Source organism: Clinocottus analis, unplaced genomic scaffold, assembly GCF_023055335.1.
Source record: "Clinocottus analis isolate CAN_PGR_092001 unplaced genomic scaffold, fCliAna1.0.p SCAF_25, whole genome shotgun sequence".
Lineage (NCBI taxonomy): Eukaryota > Metazoa > Chordata > Actinopteri > Perciformes > Cottidae > Clinocottus > Clinocottus analis.
Genome location: NW_027175987.1, coordinates 786,223 through 809,352, shown reverse-complemented (window position 1 = coordinate 809,352; position 23,130 = coordinate 786,223). Strand labels below are relative to the sequence as shown.

General features: G+C 42.4%; 3 protein-coding genes across 4 annotated transcripts; 1 reads left to right on the top strand and 2 right to left on the bottom strand.

Moving 5' to 3' along the window:
- The first annotated feature begins 1,113 nt into the window (after positions 1–1,113).
- micos13 (mitochondrial contact site and cristae organizing system subunit 13) lies at positions 1,114–4,519 on the top strand. Its single transcript, XM_068591206.1, has 4 exons — positions 1,114–1,251; positions 1,701–1,857; positions 3,058–3,115; positions 3,340–4,519. Exons 1-4 carry the CDS (start codon positions 1,223–1,225, stop codon positions 3,435–3,437), a joined length of 342 nt encoding a protein of 113 aa, XP_068447307.1. The 5' UTR covers positions 1,114–1,222; the 3' UTR covers positions 3,438–4,519.
- Positions 3,924–8,919, bottom strand: LOC137794447 (spindlin-1-like). Of its 2 annotated transcripts, none has more exons than XM_068591205.1 (5): positions 8,591–8,919; positions 7,840–7,878; positions 7,398–7,645; positions 7,052–7,285; positions 3,924–5,943 (listed from the first exon to the last, which is right to left on the bottom strand). In XM_068591205.1, exons 2-5 carry the CDS (start codon positions 7,857–7,859, stop codon positions 5,738–5,740), a joined length of 708 nt encoding a protein of 235 aa, XP_068447306.1. In that variant the 5' UTR covers positions 7,860–7,878; positions 8,591–8,919; the 3' UTR covers positions 3,924–5,737. The 2 variants fall into 2 exon arrangements, with proteins under 2 accessions (XP_068447306.1, XP_068447305.1); XM_068591204.1 differs by having other exon boundaries at positions 7,840–7,881; positions 8,591–8,918.
- A 1,546-nt stretch (positions 8,920–10,465) lies between these two features.
- Positions 10,466–18,417, bottom strand: LOC137794388 (transmembrane protease serine 9). The gene is made up of 14 exons (XM_068591107.1): positions 18,360–18,417; positions 17,956–18,097; positions 17,724–17,877; positions 17,372–17,638; positions 17,122–17,278; positions 14,868–15,015; positions 14,607–14,745; positions 14,213–14,464; positions 13,993–14,109; positions 12,157–12,202; positions 11,900–12,053; positions 11,339–11,468; positions 10,976–11,230; positions 10,466–10,739 (listed from the first exon to the last, which is right to left on the bottom strand). Exons 1-14 carry the CDS (start codon positions 18,415–18,417, stop codon positions 10,587–10,589), a joined length of 2,172 nt encoding a protein of 723 aa, XP_068447208.1. The 3' UTR covers positions 10,466–10,586.
- Between the last annotated feature and the right edge of the window lie 4,713 nt (positions 18,418–23,130).

Below are 23,130 nucleotides of genomic sequence, written 5' to 3'. Positions count from 1 at the left end.
CATATAGTCTGATTCTGTTGAAGGTGAACTCATCTTTTCTTCTCTTCCAATATAGTGATAATGTAAGCATTTCATGTTGGAGTCAAACAATTATTCTCTGTCGACTCATGTCAAGGATAACTCTCTTCCAAATGAAAACTACTGCATTGTTTTTCTCTGCAGAACCGTTAAGGGTTTTATCTCAAATGTTTGAACTCGTGGCTTCCCACACAATTTAGGTAAAAAAAAACGTCTTTGAAAAGATTAATGTCCCACTTTCCACTACTCATAGTTGTTATCCTTACTTGAAAAGTGTTATTTAATCCTTTGAAGTTCCTCCTGTACTTATTACCAATTAACTGTAAGATAACAGAAGATAAGATATCAACTTCAATATTATGTAATATATATGACACCAGTGCAAAACAGAATCACAATCATTGTAGGGTAAATATAGATATTGGTTTTAATCTACAAAGATAGAAAAGGTAAATTACAAAGAAACATAATTAAAAAAAGAAACATAGAGTTTAAAATGTTTAAGAAGAACTTCCACAGTACGTAATAGAAACTAAGTAAATATTGTGAATCAGAAGTCCCTCTCTCCTTCTAAAATCATACCCCTTTTCAACAAGTTGAAATTATTCTGAAAGCCTAACCTCTCTTAAACATACTTTGATTGTTTGGTAGGAGTCCTCCCTACACTATAAAATATGTATTTCCTTTATTAACTGGTCCGTCTATAGTTTTACAAATATTTCATGTAAGAGATATTGACCTGTATGCCTTAAAAGGAGCCTCTCCAGGCTTTCTTATAGAAATTATGTGAGCCTTCCTCAATGCTTTTGGCAGCCTTCCTCATGGACCTTGTTACAGATAACCAAAGTCTACCTTGAAACGCAATTTGTAAGACCCCATAAATCTGGCTTGTCTGCTTCTCAGACAGAAAATACTTAAATACATTTTTTTTAATTTAAAAAAAAAATCTTTTATTTTTACGTAGATTGTCGAGATTTTGATTTTAATCAAAAGAATGAAAAACAAATGAGAAGGGCGAATCTGCGGCTCTTAAATATCGTTCGCGTTAGCGTTTGAAAAAACTTTATTAACACAACTATATGCGCAGGCGCAGAGGTTTTGTAGCAGGGTTGCCCTTCAGTAAAGCCTGAGCCGTCCAGCCTTCGCTCGGCCTACCTGGAATAACAGTAACGTTGGTTAGAGGAAAAACACGTCGCTGTGAACCATGGCGGCAAAGATTTTGCCCGTTGTGAAGTTAGTATTTTATTTTTACTCGGAGCCTTCATTTCCCTTGAAGTCATTGCTGCTGCAGCGAGCTGCACTGTTAGCATGTTAGCTAAGGATACGCTTCACGTTACTGTCGGGTTGCCCGAGAGCTTTTCAGCTGTCATCTTATAACCCCGTGTCTACCGGTGGCATAACTAGTTGGCTTAATAACTATCGTATTTCATAATGTCGTATACACACAGAATTTTGCCCAATTTACATCAAGTTTCTTCGTTCTTTTACTGCAACGTCAATAGTTTACGAATGGCTAACGTTACAAGCTAACCTAGCTAAAAATAACTGATAACTGGCATCGATTGACACTCGCGTGTTTGTTCTATCGGTTTTGACACGTGTATAGCTGGACACGGAGGAGGACGATGGCTGTCTGGTATTGGAGCCTAAACGCCTCTGTTATCTCTTTTTCTTTCTTCCAGAGTGGCCACCAAGGTGACCATTGCAGGAGGAGCTGTGTACGTCGCCTGGGACTCTGGTCTGTTGGGAAGCGGCGAGCAGGGCTCCGTCGCCCTGCAGAAGGCCAAGGCTGTCATACCCCCCGCCATGGAGGAGTGGATGAAGTACTTCGGCATGGAGGTAATGCAACAGATACAAGTGCACTGTTAAGGGGCAGTTCTGATCCACGATGGGAAGCTGGATAGGCCTAGTAGGCATAAGGAAACAGAAGGAAGGAGCATTTGACAGGCAAATGGGTGTGCGTGTGTGTGCGTGCGTGTGTGTGTATATATCTTTCCAAAACAACCATTCAGTAGGCAAACTGTCACATACACCCCTGCCCTGACAAAGGTTTTGACGATTAATACAATACATAACAGAATGGTTTTATTTAATCGTCCTACTGTTATAATTATAACAGTTATAATAGACCTATACCATAAATAATGTCTTTACAGTATGATAGTGAAAACCTTCCAGCAGTGCTGGACAAAGATCAGTACAAGTGATAACACACACACACACACACACACACACACACACACATATATATATATATATATATATATATATATATATATATATATATATATATATATATATATATATATAGTTGTCACTGCGCTCCCATGGATTCAATACATTTAGTCTTCAAATTGAAGTGCTCTTTTATTTTTTTATTAAACAATGATTTCAGATGAAGTGAGACATTCATATCCTGCAGCTCACTCACAAAATATCCTGCCATTTCCATTACAAGGACAGTAAAAGAAACAAACAATACTCACTATCTATTTATCCCTAATCACAAACTGGACAAATTACACTTTTTTTCTCTAACAATAACATGTCTATTTCAGTATGAAGAGGCAGTATCCCAGCCTGAAGACAAAGAGATTGTTTCTTTCTTCGGTAGAATATAAAGAACACGCCTTTTTAGTAAAATAGCATTTTACTTTTGATAATAAGAATCATCATTTTGCCCAGTAATGTCTGTCCCAAAATGCCAATAAACAGAGGATGTATTTATGTAACCTCAGTGATAGTATATTAATACAATAATTATCGTTTCTACAAAATATCCCAGTTATAATTCACAATGTTTTATGTTTCTATTCCCGTGTGATTCTGGGGTAACTGTCTGCCCTCCATCATCATTGCCACCGGTAGGCATCGCACACTATTATAGTATTGTGGGTGAAGAGTGATCAGCCAAAATGATATATTCACATTTTTCTTCGATATCTTTCTGAACTGTTTTTTGTTATGTTGCTATATTTCATTGATACAAAGCACTGCATTGTTTCAAACTAATGGGGCCTCCTCTTCTCCTGTCCTCAGACTCAGCTTCCAACCATGCCTAAAGTTGAATTCTCCCCGGTTCAGGCGTGGAACTCTGGTGAGAACTGAATGAAAGGCTTGTTTCTTTTCCATTTTTAAGAACAAAGAAAGGTCACTCATTTGGTAATGTCATGAGTTTGTGTTTTGTGCTTGGGTTTCAAATTGTGATTATGCACCTTACTTGTCCTATGCAGTGGTCTTGTTTGGCGGTAATCAATTTCAGCATCAGTAATACGACGCCTCAAACACAACTCATTGATTTTTTTTTATTTTTCATTTCAGGGGTGCGGCAGTCAATTTCATCTCTTTCGGAGGCTCCAACAAATGCAACTAAATACACAAATCAGGCTTTGCAGTACCTGAAAGACCTCGCTAAGTGAACAGGAACTCTCTGGACAACCTGACATTTATCAATCTTTTTGAGTTTTGCACTTAAGAAATTACATTTCTTCTCCTTCCGCAAGAAAGAAGAAACACCCCAACATGACAGAAAAGTTAGACAAAAAGAAGTTGTGTGATATTTAGCTGCATGCAGTGCAGTGTGTTGAACGGGTACTGGGGGTCTCTAAATAATATTGGCATTATATTGTACATAATGCTCGGAAGCTAAATTTATTTTGAAAATGTTGTCCTTTTGTGTATACCACCGTATTATTTTGCTCAGTCATATCTAATATACAGTATTTCACTCCCCTTTGTTCCTAAACTACCCATGAAGAGAGTGCCTGTTGTGTATATTTATATGCAGTTTCATCATGTGTGACTAAATAATACATCCATCTTAAAACACGTCCAGTCTTTAGTTTGATTTATTGAGGGAAAGTGAACGTGAATCGAGGCAGCGTGTTCAAAGAACAAGATCAAGCAAATGTGCAAAACTCTTTATTACTCATGGCAGAATAACAATGACACAAATTGCCTGTTGATGCTGCTACAACTTCAGAACAGGAAGTGATTTAATGCATGAAAACGACTTGTGTACAGTCATTTGTAACACCACTCTACACGACACAGAAACTCCACACAGCACCACTAGCGGTGATGTACAGTGCAAACCTCTTTTCTTTTTTTTTTTCCTTTTTTTTTAATGGGGGTTTAACAAACCGTACCGATTCTGCCACACGTTGTCACTTCTCCACTGTCAAAATAAAGTTTCCACTGTTGAGATTACACAGTAACAGCATACCGACTGACCGGTTTACTGAGGATCACACTGAGCCACTTGGAGAAGACCGAGAAGGCAAAAACCAATTCAGCGACGAGTGACGAAGTTGAGAGGAAACCAAAACCGCAATCATACGTGTGATGTTTGCAAGACAAAGAGACAAAGTTGTAACGGCTAGAACCAGAGCTAGATAGTTGCTGTCAACAAACTTGTTTGTCTGTTGAGTATACTGGGTAAATATTAAGTTTATAATTTATGTAAATAAACGACCCTTTCACTAAAAGCTGGTGGTTTTAATGAGATATTCATATAAATGAGAGTAATCACAACAGGCAACATTACAAGGCATTTTACACAAGTTGCACATATTAAATACTTTCATCTAAATGTATTGCAACACTTTTTTTTCTTTTTTTTTTCTTCATGCGTGAAAGCATTTATTCTGCCACATTTGCTCTTAAGGAAAAAAAAGCATTTTTTGGAGGGGGGAACTATATAGCGTACCATAACCTAAACATGTAAACTTTATACAATAAAGTGCTCCCCCACAAGATCAACAGTGAGCTTATACAACCAATGAAGATGTGTGTAATATTTAAAGTACATTTTCATACGGCATTGAGAGCAAAACACATCACTGATATAAACTACATGGTTGCAAAACTTTCCTCAAGCTGTCAGTGACTTGTCACTTCTGAATGAAACCCAAACGGCAGCCTTCATATACGCAGGTAGTCAGAGATGCGGTATGTACAATATTGCAAAAATGACAAGCCGGAAGGCACTTTTATGATTTGTGTGGGATCAAATTGAAATGAGAATTTAGCAAACTGCGTCTTCATCACCAGTGCAAAGGATCCGATACGATGCTAAATATGGTGCAGGAGTATATTTCTACATGAGCGTTATTCATCTAAAAGGCCTTTGTAAATATTGGGGACCCACTCAGGTGATTTTGCAATCTTTTCATTCATTCCTAAAATGTGAGAAGGTTAGATAAATACAATACACAAATCTATCAGCCGTTAATTCAAGAAACGCCTCAGTGGAGGGTATCCATCCCAAACATAGTTTATATCAGGCTTACTGGCTAGTTGGATGATCCAAAGAAAAGTCTCAAAAGAATATGTTTTGAGCAGCTTTTTGAGTCATACTTTAATTAAGATAATACTTTAAGGACAAATCAGAGTATCTCAAGGACAGCAATACAAATGCAGTAACAACTGCACTTCGCAGCTGTTGGGCAGTGCAATCTTGAACTGTCCAAACATCAAGGTATAAAGTAGAACAGCGACATTAAAACGATCCAATCTCCTCGAAATATAGCCAAGCATAGCGGTGCTACAGTTCTGCTGTGCATATGGAAAACAGATTGCACTTTTCTGCTGAACAATAAAGCATAATAACTATTCAACCCTAACATGTTTTTTTCTCTTTTTCTCTTTTGGAAAAACGGATCGGAACGGCGGGTGGAACAGAAGCAGATGGAGGGAGGCTGGAGGGTGTCCACTATGTCTAGGTGGTTTTCACCAGGTCATAGACATGGATATGAAAGTCATCATCATATTTGATGTAGTAGACGGAGGGCTTGGCCGGGACCTGGTAGATGACCAGGCCTGTTCTCTTCACGCCCTTGTCAGTAACATACTCTACCTGTTTCCCCACCAGGCTCTCCGTCTCTTCTCCTGGCTTCCTGTCTGCGGGCAACAGGTGTTTGTTTTCTGAGGAGTGAAACATTAAAAACAAGTCACATTGAAGCCCGAGTCAGATGGAAATGCTCTTGCACTGCTGACTAACGAGTATCTCAAAAGCGGGTAAAAAAATAATGTTGTCCGGGTCGGTTTCTGAGAAAAACATGCATGAAAAGTATTGAAACCAAAAGGTTCTGTGGGGTTCTTTAAATAGCACTTTTGGAAATCTTACTTCTCAAATCGTATAATGTGCTTCCTCTCGCTCTCTTTTTTTTGTTTTTCAATATCACCATTACGTCAATACATCATAAAAAACACTCTCCATAATTGTCAAGACTTTCCAGACAAATGTAAGAATGCTGAATATATATATATTTACTTTTTTAAATTATGCATTAGTCACGCTTGTAATCTGTTAACTGAAAATTATCACGGACAACGAATCTTAAACAGACTGAAATCTTTAACAGACTGAAATTACAATACATGAGTTTTTACAGGCCTTAGTATCTTGCGTAATGCTTCAGTATCCTGACATTACACAAAGAAGTCCCACTATCTGAATTAAAACTTGATTAAGTGTTCCTGAGGATGTGTGCCAAAGTCAATAGAACATCCTCAAATTAGATGCAGCCGTTTGAGGATGTTTAAACATAGCCATTACCTCTGGAGCAGCTCCAGAAACAGCTGTTTGGTGAAAACACTGATTAGAGTCTTGGCTTTAATGCGCCAACATCTTGAGCAGAACTATCTCATTCCACCCAAGAAAACCATGCATCTGCTTTAACGCCAAGCTCTTACTTTTTTGGAAAACTTAAATTCTTGACAGTGTGACATCAAGAGTATCTGTGTCTAAGTGCTCAGTTTGCTTCTGGGAGTCAGACCCTCTGCATGTAGACTTGTGATGAATACAGACTTCAATCACCGACCATGACTGCTGGAGAACTCACATGGTATCCATATCAAAAAAGATTTAACATGTCTCCTAAGCGGAAAAAAAAAAAAAAATCCATTTTCCAAAATGGTCACATGGCAGGTCCTTGAGGTCATCTTTGACGCTACAGGGCAAAAGTATTCAATAAAGCTTTATGGAGGTATCAATCTGTCTTCGTCATACACACACACAAATCAGCAGTACCTGCTTCAGGCAGAATCCTGAGGTCTCCGTCAGCGTAGTCGTCCCACAGCTGGTACATATAAAGTACGGGGTCCTTTTCATAAGTGATATAATACCAGTTGGTCATGATTGGCGCTCTGGAGAGGACCATTCCTCGCCACTCATTCTTCTCTCCATCCTCCTTTTCAAACAGATGCTCCACAGCTTTGCCCACCAGCTCCTCCGCCCCCGGAGGTATCTTAATCTTGTTGTTCACTACGGAGACACAGCCGCAGAGGAGATGCAATATGAAAGTGAGCATCCGTAATCCAAATGCTGCTGCTGCTGCAAAAAAAAACAAACGAAAAAGAACGGCTCGGTAACTCACCGACTTTCTCCGACAGGACCTGCAGGCTCGACACCCTCTCGTCCTTGAACAGCTCGATGCCGTACACGCAGTCGAAGCCGTCGTACTTCACCATGAACAGAGAAGGGTTCACGCTGAGCCGGTCGAGCACCGTTCCCTTCCACTTGCTCTGGTTCCCCTTCTCGCGCCAGTTGTGCTGAATGCGGACTCCCAGAATGCTGTTGGGATCCGGGGTCAACGTGTCACTCAGCTCCCCGCTACTCCGCTTTCTGGTAATACAACGTGAATACACAGGTCAGCGGCTGCCATTATATGAAGCAGATGTAAATATTGGTTATTTTCAGTGCTGTATGTAAACCATGTTTGTGACATCATAGTATGTAATATACTATTACATTCTGCTCAAAAACCACCATTCACGGCATCACGTGATGACATGCACAGTAGCTTTGTTTCCACATACCTGCCCCTTTTCTTGGACATGCCTCCAGAGAGTCAAAGGCTACTGGTTCAGAGAAAAGACAGGGCAAGGTTCAGTTATTGTGTGAGTGATCAGGACAGCTGCCAAACTTCACATGCACTGTTCCAGTACAGCATGAGGAAGGCCTCTGCTTCTGCTGAGAGGCTGGCCTGTCTGAAGAGACCCGAGACTGACACCCCCAGCAGCCAATAGATTAGCCCGATGGAACAACTTCCTGGTTATTTACTTTAACTACACGGCCACGGAGGTCACTGTTTGTAACGTCTGTGCACGTTTTGTCATATTGTGCATGACACGGCCTCAGTTAAAAAGGATTTAAAAAGCCACAGGAAAAAAATAAATACGCTTGACACGTTCTCTTGAAGTTGTGTCAGCCATTTCACTGTATCTGACGAATGTACAGTATGTGACGTTAGCCGGGTGCATTACAGTGGAAACAACTTATACATTAGCAACATACATGTAACATATGATGAGGCGAGTCCGATAAACTGCGCGCTGAGGCATGCCGTCATACCACCTGTGCTGGACTAAATCCAACACACCTACACCTCACACTGTAGGTTATCAATGCCACTCGTCTGTCCTAGCTTCCACCTCAATGCAGATGTTACTGTAAGAGAAGTGGAGGCGGCTAGCTGGAGCTACACGCGCTCTTCGGTGTCCCCGGCCGACAGGTAACCAACACCGGCAACGACTGGGCGTTAACAGCCTCGGATAATGTCTTCGTTACCTTTACGCAGATGTCATGTCAGTATTGTTCAGTTCGTCTGGCAGAGAAATGCTGCCACACACAAAACCCGCCTGCGTAAATCTCGCGAAACCTGTGGAAAATGGGAGATGCAGGAGACGAGACTCGAGTTCCCGACGAGCCCTCGGTCACCACGACCGCGGAGACGGACGCGAACACGCGCGCAGTGGACGCCGGGAGTTTGAGTTTTCGTCGACGGTGGTCGTGGACTTTTAACGACCGAAGTTACACAGGTGTTGCAGACAGTGCTGCATGCTGCGTTCGAGTGTTTTCGGAAATAGCGTAATTACGGCGTCAGTGCGTGTGATTGACATGCAAACGTTCACAACCCGAGGCGACCACAACAGGCAAAGTGAGGCCGGGATTTTCTGTGACGCCAGAGTTTCCTTGAATTTGACTTAAAGGGGCAGACAGCGCAAGATAGGTGTGGAAGCGACATTAGAAATACATGTAACGTTCTCGTGATTATGTTTTCCAGTTCACTCTTTGTTTTATTATGTACTGCCCATGACGACATTTTGCATCTTTAGTTTCAGAAAATAAGCAGACACAACACCACGGAGCTCGCGACACATTTCATCTCTAGTCTGCACCACTGCTGCAGAGGGAATTACACATCTTGAATACGCTAGGATGCACAAACTATATTTGCATGATTCAACCTTGCAAATGCAGTTGCAAATTGGAGCACGCGAGGGCTTTCTTAGGTGATGCATTGACCTATAATCTGAAATTTAAGATAATATGCATTCCGAATTGCATATCACTACCATGCATTGCTGCATGGGAGTCCCGTTCACCACTCGGCAAGCATTTAGTGATGTGCACACGATTTGGAATATCTGGGCCCCCTGCTGTCACAGATGTTTAACAGCAAAGTATTCATACTTTGTTCCAAATTAAATCTTACAATAAACATTGCATTTAAATGTGTTAAAATACATAAATTCAATGCATCACTATCTCCTGAGCCTATATTATAAATAATAGAGGAGACAAAAAGGATAAGCAAAAATGTCTTTATATGAATACAAGTATAACGTTAGGCTGTTGTTGGTATGACCGAGGTAATATGGTGTTAATAAATTGGCACCCGCTGATGACGTCATTGGTTTTAGTACCAGCTGAGGGCGCGAGGCATGCAGCCGCGGAACAAACAGCCGGACTAGTTTGTCAACGTGTTTTAAAGAGGTTGAGTCACTCGTATATTTGACAAAGTAAATTGCTTTATGCTTGTTTTTGCAGCGTACACACACCCACACACACACTTCATTCATCCGTGTCATCTACGTACTGGACTACACCGCTGCACAGCAAACCGTGAGTAACCTGAATGGGTGTAACTTAAGCAAATCTTTGTTGAGCAATTATCATGTTGATATTTCTATGGCTTCATGGACTTTAAAGAAGGAAGCCATCAAAAGTATGTCACGTTATCAGTTACACTATAATTAAAGTTGCACATTCCGGTTGCAGTTTACAAGTTACTGCCTATAAGTGGGCATGATATCAATCCCCCTGCTAACTAAACAGACTCCACCCAGGCTGGAGTTATACACCTGCTCAGCTGTTCAGACTCTGTCATTTATTAAATGTTACATGTATGCTGTAAGAATGACTTGCCTCCCAACCACCTCTGACATATGCAAACATAAACAAAATAGAAGTCATAAAATAAAATGTTCTCCAAAGTTGTTAAGACATAATTCATGGTTTTATGGTGGTGTTGCTGTATGTCACTTTTTTTTTGTAATTCACCTTTCTTTTTCCACTTTTTCCATGTTTTTTATTTCTCAGCGTTTTGCAAAAAAACAAAAGTAACAAAAACACAATTTATCATCTCATGTCATTTACCGAAGCACTGTGTTGTTAAACGGAAATAAAACAACATCTTGTGTTTGCATATGAAAAAGGGCCTTATCTTGAAAAGTAGCTCCTAATCAAGCACGCTGACATATCACCATTCTATCTAACCAGCCTAATTGTTGCTCAACACGGATGCAATCCATTGCCTGAAGGACGATATGCGTGTGTAGACGTCGGGGGTCCTGGGGTTGCCGCATCGGCGTCCAGAGAAGGAGACGACGCCTGCTGCAGCTCCATCGCACACCAACGGGCCACCTGAATCCCCCTGAAGGAGAAAAGAATACAAGACACTTAACAGAAGCGACGCCTTGTTTAAAATAGACATTTTTGCTCAATATTAGCTGCTTTCTGCACATCTAAAATGAAGTGGCATCATTTGGCACCAGGGAAAAAAACAGATCTTGCCATTAACAAGACAATCTCTCGATCTTTACAGAAGAAGAACTCCTCCAAAGGTTAGTTCGATGGCTTGGTCAGTGTCCTGCCAGGGCACTCTCTTACCGAACAGAAGCCTTGAAAGACGCGGGCCCCTGTGCCGCAAACCATAGTCCTGGTGATCGGAACGGTTGCCCATCTGCGACGACACGTCCTCTGTCGCAGGAGGGTCACGTTGACTTCCTGGAGCGTGTTTGGTAAGGTGTTGTTGTCCCCTACATCCCCCCAGCCAGTGGTGATGCACCGACTGGACGCATTCAGCCTGCCGCTTTTCGGCAGGATCAGCTGCACTGCTGCCGTCAGTTGGGCTGGACGGTCGAGCTGGAACGAGGACATTAACGACGTGCTTTTGTGCAAACTAGAAACAGTAATTAGGAGAATTATTCTGCCTAAAATCATCTGATGTAGTGCAATTTAAACTGTCCTCACCTTTAGGAGCATGATGTCATTTGCATGTCCATCGTAGTTGGGATGTGGGAAGGATCTGATTGCACTGAACTCCTGTTTCGCAGGCTCATTAGCGGTCAGGGAGTCTGCTCCGAGCACAACTGTGTATGATCTAGAGATCACAATTGAATGATTACTGGACATGAGATATGCTCTTGAAGCTGGTAATAATCTCTTTTAACTGCACAATTTAAGTTTAAGGATATGTTTTCCTATCTACACATCAGTGATTTCAGTACAGTACAAAAATCCTCTCGGAGAGACTTTGCCAAAGAGAGCATCCCTGTACCAGGAAAACCTGCGTGTCACCTATAGCTTCAGTTTGACCAAGAAATAACACACATGTTTATTACACATGTTTATATTATGTAGTGTTTATTATACATTTGGCAAACAAAAAGTAAAGCCCTCCGAGGCAAATTTAGTAATTGTGATTTTCGGCTATTTCAAATAAACTGAATTCAATTGAAAAAACAGTCCATGTAAGTGGATTTTCATACTGAATTGATGTGAAATGAAACCGGTGGCTGTGATTAAACCTACCTGCGTACCTGGCAATGGGCCGCAGTGAGCACAAAGTCCTCTCTCACCAGGACTCCACCACAGGTGTGGCCACCTCGGATTTGCAGCGAGGCCATGTAGGGTCGCGAGTGCGGGGCGGCATCTCTGCCTCCAACAATACGAGAGCCATCCACTCCTGAAACACAAAATCACAATGCAATATTTCTTCATCCAGGTGGTTTTTCTGCCCTGTAGTAAATGCAGATTCATAATGTCTTCGCTGCGTATCGACAGCTTACCATTGAGGGCGAAGAGCAGCAGTAGCAGGTAACTGGTCGCCATGGTCTCCGGTCAAATCCACACCTTCTACTCTCGAGCGGGACGTTTTTTAGGACAATATCTTGCTTATTTTGTGGTCTTTGTTGCTTCAGTGTGTTTGCTAACATGCCCTGTAGTCATTGGTGGTGTTACATAAGATGTGGTTTTTTAGATTTCCAAAACAGGGCTTCATAATTGATGCAAGAAACCGGCGGCGTTGGAAATGTAACTGTTCAAACTGCCATTATGTGTCAGCCAAAAATCTACTGATGTACTGAAAGCTAGACACTTGTTTGGAAATGTAAACATTTTGGGATAAATGGTAGTTAAAGTCCACAAAGTGCCATATTTGTTTGTGTGTATGTGGGTTGTGGTTCATTCCTAGCTGGTAGCGAGTGTTTCAATTAAAATCTTGCAAAGCGTGATGAGTTATTTTTTTTTTCATTGCGTGGCGTCACGTTGAGTGAGAGAGTTCTTCAGACAGACATAAGCCAGACAAAAAAAATCTGCAGATATACATCTATGTAAGTATTGTACAGCAGTTTTGTAATCAGGCTGACATTTTGAAAAGTGAATAATGAATGACATGAGAGGAAAAAGAAGAAGAATGTGATAGAATGTGTGTGTGCAAGAGACCATTTACAGGCAGTCTGCTCGATGCAATGTTTCCCTGATACGTTAACTCCTGACTTTGTGCTAAGCCTGTCAGAGCCTGTTGAGTATTTAAGTATTAAACGGACGTATTTTCGTCAACTTAATGTCTTTACAAATTTAACAACTAAATAACACAGACGCAGCATTGATGCTCTTTTGTGTGGATCACCTTGACAAACACATTTTTGACTTTAGCAAAGTAGCTGAACTGCAGGAACCACAGTTTTCATGTTCACACTGACAGCAGACGCCAACACACACACACACACACACACGTACGTATTTTTCAATGTAGTCAATTAAAAAATGATGAGGTCATGATTATGATTGTAAAAGGGTTGAAATAGCTCTGTTTCCTTTTCCTTTTTTTTAACACATTTGTTTTGTCCCCCGCCCTTCTATGATGATCATGAGATTGTGTGTTTGTGTATGACTGAGTTAGCGTGCGTGTCTGTGTCTCTCCACGGATAATCTTGGTCTTGTGTTGTGCTGAAACAAACTGCATGATATTTTAGGTGCCCATTTATGGCTGAATGCACGCTCGAGGGCCTGTTGTGGTTGCGGTGACACACACTTTCTTAGAAAATCTTTTACTGGCTGCTTTGATCCGCCTCTGACTGCCTTATATCTCCTCACACACTACTCTTAACCCAGCTGGCAGCGAGGGGCTTCTAGTGACAAAAACATCTGAGTTATAAGATGTGAGCTTATTTATTGACTCAGTTATTAGTTGTTAACTCAGCGTACACAGCTGAGTTTGTTAGGTGTGTTTGGCTACCAGCTAACACCATGGGCGGTGTGTTTCCTTTGTATGTTTTAGCTAACGGACCGACACACGAGCCAGTTGTGGGTTGTGTTTATTCAATCACACAGTACAGCAGTGGTCATTGCAGATGCACTTTTCTAAGTTGTACTGTTTTAAATGTCTCAAAATGACCATTATTGTTACTGTTGCTTTCATTCACTTCAACACAATTTGTGTTTGCTGCTGGCATGGTGAAAAGAAGGAACTCAAACGCAGTATTTGAAACAAAACTTTTATTTTGAATTTCGATCACACTGATTGACTGCAAAACCTCCACATTACAGAGCGTGTGCGCTGGGCTAGATTCTCACTCGTTAGCTTGGATTTCCCTCGTGATCCAGTCCAGGAACTTTGATACATCGGTGTAGACGTTGGGTACATCTGTGTTCGTGTTGTAATCACACTTCTTGAAGTCGTTGAAAGACACAACACCAACAGCCTTCTCGTTGCACACCAGAGGACCACCAGAATCACCCTGTGAGGAGGAGGAGGAGGAGGAGGATTCATTGTGTTAATTTAGATGTTTGTTGCATTTCTATACCAGGTGACATGTTGCGTTAACAGAAAAGAAAACACACCTGACAGAATCCTTTTCCCGTGTTCTCTCCACCTGCACAGATCACACCTTTGGGAAGCCTGTACCACCACTCCTTCTCACAGTGCTCCAGGTTGATGATGGAGACATCCACCACATTCAGATCATCAACGACGTAACCGTGACTCTTTGTCGCGCCCCATCCAGCCACCTTGCACTTTGCTGATGGATTAATTTCAGTTGTGGGAAGATTGATGGTTTGTATCTTGTCGCCCAGTTCGGCCTTCGTACGCAGCTGGAGAAACACAACATTGAAACAAATTTTATAACACACATTGTTTTTATTCAATTTGAACAAACAAATACTGGTAAATGTAGCTGATAACACAAACGATGACCCAAGAAATGTATGATGTCACCTGAGAATTTGTACTTACTTTGAGGAGCATGATGTCATAACCAGCACTTAGGTCATGAGTTTGAAAATGTTCGTGTATGATAGTCTTGTCAATCATCATTTTCACTCCATCACTACCGCGTACATTGTTGGTGCCAAGAACAACACTTGTAAGTTTACTGAACGGGAGAAACAGAGCAGTTGTCAGAGCAAAATTATAATGTATAATAATCATTTATATCATCTTTTTTTTTTCTTCAATTGATTTCTAGTTACATGATTTAAAGGTAATGTTACTCACAACTTATCACAATGCGCAGCAGTGAGCACAAAGTTGTCCCGGATGAGGGACCCTCCACAGACTAATCCATTCTTGTTGAACAGCGCGGCCATATACGGCATCGAGTTCTTCGTGGCGTTGGCCCCGTTTATGATTTCACTTCCATCTGCTGCGAAGATTAAGAAAATCAAGATGACTTTTAACTCACATTAAATGGTTGGAGAAATGTTAATAATGCTTTGGAAATCTCACCGTTTCGTCCGAGATGCGCCAGGAGATGAACAATCAGAAACGTGTGCAGAGCGAGCATGATGCCAGCGAGACGAGGGACCCGTCTTTCTTCTTGGGGCTGGCATGTAGACCGTTTTTATACAGCAGTTTGCTTTGATTATCATCTGCTTTTTCTTCACTTTTAACCACATCCTTTGATCAATATCTGCTTGCAAGTTTGCAATGCATGCAATATTTTGCGTTATCTTTCTATGATTATTGCTGGGAAAGAATAAGTGATTGTTGTTGAATGCATTCGTTACACACACACACACACACACACACACACACAGCCACAGCGGTGGCGCTCCCCGGGTCTCATTTATAATCAATGCGTGAGAACAAAACAGGGTCGGAAAGAGACGTACACCACTTCCAATGCAAACTTTGTGATCTAAAAGAAAAACAAAATTGACGGGAGAATAGACCCACTTGACCCATACGTACGGACATTTTGGAGGCCGATGTTGAATTGAAGCCGGATTGCATAGACATGACCTGATGTAGGCATCGTAACAGGTATAATGAGGCCTCTCACATTTAATTTCACTTCATATTACACGCTACTCTGCACTCATATATTCTCTTCATCATCAAACAGTCAAACCAGCAGTGTTATTTGTACTTGTACTGGTCATCAAGCACATTTAAATTGTTAAAGATATAAAGAAACAGGTTTTAAACTTTGACAGCAACGAGATGATGGACTCACAGAGGTTGTGGCCGAATCTGATTGGTTTAACTGAAAGAGTGAACGCCGCCAGTCAGCTGATTGAGTTGAGAGAGCTAGGGCCAGAGAATGAAGCTATAGTTAGCCTTCCTAGTTGAATTCAAGCTTCATTTGGTCTGTTTCTCTGGTTTCTGACACTCGTTTGAACCCCCTCCGCTCCTCGACTGTGAATACTAATCCACCACATCAAGCCATCCTCCAGTTTTATACCAATACGAGACTTTAACATTGAGTGGATCAACTTGAAACAGCCCACTGACACATTTGTTTCAAACTAGACGAACCACAGAAACCACAGTTTCCAAATTCAGGTCGGAGCATCGGTGCAGTCAGTGTTATGAAACAGCTCTGCAACAGTTTTGCTGTGTCGTCTGTTCATGTTTTATTCGACCAGAAGTGTCTTCCAAAATCTTTTTCGACTGGGGATACTGGCTTTGTGCAAATTTAACCACCTGTACATTGACAAATATACATACAACGTATGCAGACAAGCTCAAACTCATGGAGGGCAAATCTATTAAGACCAAAGCAACAGGCTTGTGCTGAGGATTCAACAAAGGTTTATTTTCCTTTGTTTCATTTTTGCATTGAAAGTTTAAAGAATTTGTTACGTGTGTTTGGCTAACAGCTAACACCATGGGCGGTATGTTTCCTACGCATGTTTTAGCTAACGGAACTGCCAGTACACACAAGCCAGCTGTGGGTTGTGTTTATTCATTTAAAGTTTTGCAAATTTGCTTTGAAAATGCTCTTCATCAGCTATAGAAAATACACCAGCAAAGTTGCATTTTAGTCTTGTAGTGAGTTTGATTGGCTGCATGGCCTTTTAACTAATATATTCTAAAAACTTGCTCTAAAAAGTCATGTCAATACCTTTTGGAAAGAAACCCCCTACGTATCTATATATTTTCTATAACCACAGTAAATAAAATGCAGCAATTTGACATTGAAAAGTGATGTTTTATTTTCATTTTATGTATATAAAAACAAGAGCGACAGGGAAACTTGAATACAGTATATAAGTTTTCTTTATAGAGCACTCTAAAAGCAAAAAAACACAAAATTGGAAAATTGGAGGAAAAAAATCATTAATATACGACATATCAGCCAGCTCATGATGAGGCAGAAAGGATGTCAGCTTTTAAGTAAAGGTCATGTTTTATAAAAGAGAGGTTAAAGAGGTCAGCTGACCTTGTGGCGGTGGACAGCTGTTCTAGACGCGAGGAGCCAGTGAAGTAGAGGACAACGAAAGTGTGCTGAGTCGTTACATTTAACAATTATTTCGCTTGAGAATCTTTTTGATCCAGGGAAGGTATTTGGATATGTTTGTATAGACGTTAGGTAAATTTGGATAGTCGCAGTTCTTTTCCAAGTTGAAAGACACAACTCCAACAGCCTTCCCGCCGCACACCAGAGGGCCTCCAGAATCACCCTGTGAGACGGAGGAGGAGTCATTTTAAACCATTCAGACGAGAAACCATTGACGTTCAAGTTTTATTTTTTCATGACTGGACAGAAAACATACCTGACAGAATCCATTTTTTGTGTCATATCCACCTGCACAGGTAACATTGGCAGGAAGTTTTGTCCTTCTATGAGCCCATTTGTTCTTACAGGCCTCCAGGTTCACGATGGACACGCCCACCACTTTCAGCACTTTAACAGCTTCACCGCGTGTTCTCGTGGAACCCCATCCTGCGACACGGCACTTGGATTTGTCTTTCATCTTCATCTCAGCGTTTGGAAGTGGAATCGGTTGTACCTTTTTGTCCAGTTGAGCTTTCCTGGACAGCTGGAGACACACGCAGAATGACAAAGTGATTCAGTTAGATTTGACGGTAACAGTGCTTCGTTAGGCTGGTTGAATATCTACTCACTTTGAGGAGCATGATGTCATCCCCCTCTATGATGTTCACATAAGATGGATACTTGCATGCCTTTACATCGTATCTCATTGCGTTATTATCAACCTTCCGGAGATTGTGCGTACCAAGAACGACGCTGAGATTCCTGACTGACTGGTCGTTGGGTCTGCAGTGATGAGAAAAATGCATGTTATATTAAGTTCTTTGGATTTCTGATCACATCATTCAAGGAAAGTTAACTCACAAGCAGTGCGCTGCCGTGACCACAAAGTGCTCATTGATGAGGAATCCTCCACATGCGTGAGCGCCGTTGCTCTGCACTGAGGCCATGTACAGCATTAAGTTCTCCGGGACGTCTTGACCATTTATGATCTCACTCCCAAGCGCTGAAAAGACACGAGGGGAAGAAGGACGAGTTAGCACAGGCATTAGGTTCAATTCAATTGAATTCAGTTTATTTTCTAGAGCCCAAAATTCAAAAATACACAATTTGCCTCGGAGGGCTTTACAATCTGTACACATAGACCTCACATCTCCCCCAAAAACTCCCCCAAAATAAAGATAGTAAAAACCCTTTCACAAGACTGTTGAGAGGAGGATCCCTCTCCCCGGTGATCAGAGACTAACGACTAGACGTTGTAGTCCTACCGTGAAGTCCAAGACATGTCAGGAGATGCAAAAGCACAAACCCGTGCAGAGTGTGCATCGTGCTGGTGGCGCTGAACCTGTTGTCTTGGAGGTGTCAGGTCGCCCTTTAAATACCACAGTGTGCTCAGTACGGTACCCTGTGGTTAAGGTCTGCTTCGACAAGCCCCCCAGCGCCACATCCTCTCTGCGTCGGTTACCACCAATAATTGTCTTATAGCGGTGCATGCATGTATAGTGCAGCATTGTTTACAGCAGATATAAAACGTGTGGTTCGGCCTGTAGCACGTACACACATCTTGTGATCGGCGTGGGATGAGTTCTCACACATGTCTGTGCCGGTAACCAAGTCCTTCTCTCCTCCGTTTGACGTCTTCAGTGTTTCCCTTTTTGTAGGAGGCCTCCAGGAAGAGCGCCAGGCTTTGAAGCACATTTTGCCTGGTGGCCAAATCCTGGAATTACATCATCTAGGTCTGTCCCGTGATGCCTTCGGGCCTAAAAAGACCTTTTCTCTTAAGCCTACATTTGGAAAGACACGTCTGTTGTAGAAGGTTAATTAACTTCCTGGTACGAACACTTTAATAGCCCCTATTTAAATCAATAGGTCCCAACAAGTTGGTAATTGCTATAATAGCCTAATCTAGACTTAATTCCCTTCCTCCCTTCATGTGAACGAGTCTGACAACGGTGCTGCGCCGAGGGCCAGGAGGAGGGCTTCAAGGAGCCGCGAGTTCCCTTTATGCATCCACGCATCTGTCACCACTGCAATTTCATTCTTGTTGAGACTTTTTACACTTTTTTTTTTGTATCCACCGAGCCGCTGAAGCCGAGGGGACCTTTAGTTTGATAAACCAAAGTGGAACATATCATTTGTTTCACGTTTCAGCTGTGACCTTCGGGCCGTTGGGGGCTTCTGTCAGTGTGATGTTGCTCCAAAAAACCTAAATGAGTAACAGAAAGGAAACCGCAGGTTCGAGTGTCTATACTCTGAAGCCATGTGATCACTGACTGACGGCTAGAAGGCGGTTGGGCCGTCGTGTCTCATCTGTTCGTGTTTTGTTTGACCGCGGTGCAACATGTGTGTTCAATGACGTCTGAAGTCAAATGAGGAATATATGAAGAAATACGCTCAATGAAATATATCAATCAGACATTTGTATGTAATTATTCCCATTTACCAAGAACATATGAGAAGTTTCTATGATGCGGAGAAGAGCAAACTGCTTTTCACTTTGTTTTTACTGCAACTAAACCGAACATCAATAGGTTTAATTACTTGCCGTGATGCAGAATCATTTAGCACAAATCAATTTTTCCCACGCCGGTTATCTTCGCTGTGCATCTCTGAAACTTTTATTCTCTCTTTTTAAATCATGTTGGTTCTCCTCTCACTGCTGGGAAACACTTATCTGTGACCACATGTATGGCCCTTTGCTGAGTAAGAATACGTGTGAAGTGGAAAATAGAGACGCACCGCAATGTCGATCAAACTGAAACCGCCCGCAGGTTTCTTTGAATCGCGTTACAATCTCCATCCGCAAAAACCACAGTTCTCAGCTGCAGATCTGAGCATTGACGTTCACACAGTTTCAGTTTTGAAACCATACCATGACAGGCAGCATGTTTTAAAGCCAGATGAAGTATATGTTTAATTGTTTGAAGGCTTTGTGAAAAGCCGTGAACACCAGTTGGATTTGTGTTGCGTTCGTTGCGGCCCTTTTAAATGCAGGCGCGACGGAGTCCCTGCACCTCAAGCAGAGAAAGGTTAAGCAATAGGAACTTACCCTCAGAGGGTTTGTATTTTGTTTTAGTATTCAAATAAACCGACCTTTACCAGCTGCAACATTACATTAATGTGCACATAAATATTAATGCACCTGCCGATGTACATACACTACCCAAAAACAACTTACTCACTACCACAGTTGTTAATTTGAGTGTAACTTTGATGGACAGAGGGGCAGTCTTGTTGTCTTTTTCTAAACATCTACTGCACATTTGGATGCCATAACATGACATATGCATAATATATTATATTATCAGCTGTTCCAGGTCCTCTGTTAGTACTTCATAACATCCAGCAGAGAGTGCCAGAGTTTGCAGCACGCCTTTTCGAATCGCTCTGCTTCTCCACCATCGGAGGGCGCCACTTCTCCATCGCTGCAAAATCTAATGTTAAGTCACAAATTGAGCCGTCTAATGAATCTTCTCGCAGCATCTGTCTGTGCTGCCTCACACTGAGCATGTCATCTTGGGTAGATGTCTCACAGTGAGGTGGTTCATGCAGACTGATCTTTCTCTACCATGATCATAGTTTATTCTGCCTCGACTCTTTCTCTCTGGCTCTGATGGGATGTTATGAGCTAAAACGGGCCGACTCTGTACACAGAAAACGTTGAGTGAGATTCTCGAGGCATTGTGTCAAAGTCATGTGTTTCCAAACCTTCATATAAAGTACAAACGAGTCGAGCCAGGACAGATTGGTCATTGAAGGCCCCACTCTTTGGCCTTAAGATGAACCCCTCAGCTCGTCTAGACGCAGCTTTTGCGAGAATGCTTTTGGTAAAAAATGTCCCAGTTATTGTTCCACAACCTGTCTGCGATGGTAAAGTACAGCATGCACTTTACATACGGCTTGTTTTTAAGGTTTGGTTTCAGCCAGGATTTGAGTGGAAGATTGTTCCCGGACAGACTCGGTGGGAGTGGATCCAGTTTTCTTGCTGGTGTCAAGTTCTTTCTCCTCCGACGTGCTGACAGACCTGGAAACGGTAAAGGCTAACAGTCTGATACAACTCCCAGGAGTCGATCCAACGAAAACCTTCTCACCTGCTTCACGTCGTATATCCTTGACAGGAAAAAGGAAAGCAGATTCTAACATTGTTTGTGAAATATTTTCGCTTTTAAACGGAGAAAAATACACCTGTTAATCTCTGAATGAAAAAGCAAAACAAACTGCAGTGTTGAAAAAAAAGGCCCGCCGTGACAAAACCCAGAGTCTGTCTGGTTTCACGGGGCATGAGGAATTACTTCACACAGCCGGGGCTGGAGGGGCAGGGCGGATAGGCTTTGGCACGGCTAAAACCTCGCATGAAGCGGCACTGACTTTGGTCTTTTCCAGTCACCAACAGCCAAAGACAACCTCATGATGTCGACTGGGATGTCGGCCAACATGTTGCTGGCCGGCCTCTGCTGGTCTGTGCCCCTTAAGGCTGCCGCCACCTCCTCTGTGATCATCTTCCTCAAGATTTTATTTTGATTGCTCGTGTGCATTTGGATCACATTCTTATTTTTTGGACAGTTTACCAGGTGTGTTGCAACCTGTATACTCTCATCTGTATCACTAAAGTTGGTCGTGGCATCGTAGCCGGTAGCTGAGGCTACATTAAATGAAGAGGTCTTTTGATGTGTGTGTGCCTCTGGTGCCCACAACTGTCTCTCAAGACTTCAGAGTGAAACAATGGTTGACGGAGAAAAATGATCAGTAATCTGAATCAACTGCAACTATTTAGTTATCATTTCTTTTTCTTGTTCTTCTTCTGCACTCTTGACTAGATCTCTCTTTGATTTTGTCCCCGGGTAAGCGAGACACCCGACAGTTCGTTGTTTGACACATTTTCATTCTGGCCTCTACTTTAAAATGCGCTTCAATATGTTGGCGGCACGTTGTTCCTTCTTTTTCCTTTTCTGCTCCGACACAACGGCGAATGTGAAGCTTGGTGAGGACATAATAATTTAAGGGCGAGGATATATTCTCTCTCCTGAGAGTGAGACGAGGAAATAGAGAGCACATATCTTTGCGCCGCGTTGAAGCTGCAGCCAGCTGCTAATTAGCTGAGGTTAGCGTTACAAACTGGAAGCAGGGGGAAACTGCTAGCTTGCCTTCTGTCCAACGTTGAAAAAGAAATGTGCTTACCAGCGCCTCTAAAGCGCGCTAATTAACACATTATATCGCATTTGTTTAGTCTCGAGTCTCCAATGGTTGCTTGGCAACATCGCGGTGAAACTTACCGCTCCAGGCGAAGAAATAGCTTCAGCACATCAAACCCCTGGCCGTTTACACACTTAGGTCTATATAACGCCATTTATATAATGTCTTCAATAGGGAGTTTTAGAAGTGCTTGCCGGTGGATTTCTTTTCATCTTTGCACAGTCAGACGAGCTGTTTGCCGGCTCCATGCTACGCTAAGCTAAGTTAAGCTAACCATTTGCTCGCTCTAGTTTCATACTTGCTGTGCGGACGGAGACATGAAACTGACAGTGTGTCCTGTGCCACCCGGCTGACGTCACCACGCAGCCACACACCGCTACGTCCGTGTCGCTCCCTAACTTTCAACCCGAACAAGTAATCCTCATCTTCTCCCTCGGTACGTCTCGCTAACACAATACCCTTTTGGGGTTTACCCGCCCATATGAGAATAACAATCATTTCATTTCCTTACTTTTCCTCTCATCTGTTCCGGTTCACACAACCATCCCTCCGTCCACCTCTTCGCCTCGTCCCCCCGGTGTCTGGCACGACTGGAGGCATCCGGAGAATGCCCGACATGGGGTTTGGCCGGTTCGGCCGGCGCATACCTGCGGCGTGGCATGGCAGGGCTTTAGGGGAAATGTGGCGCATGTGCCACTCAGCAGCCCCGTCTGATGTCCAGTAAGTGGCTTCAGACATGAACACTAATCCACTCAGTGATGAGAAGGCCCTCCGTCTGACGGCTCCGCTGCAGGCTGCCAAGACTGTCCGAGCGGCCGCTCGGGTTCAGACGGAGCACGGCGAGGA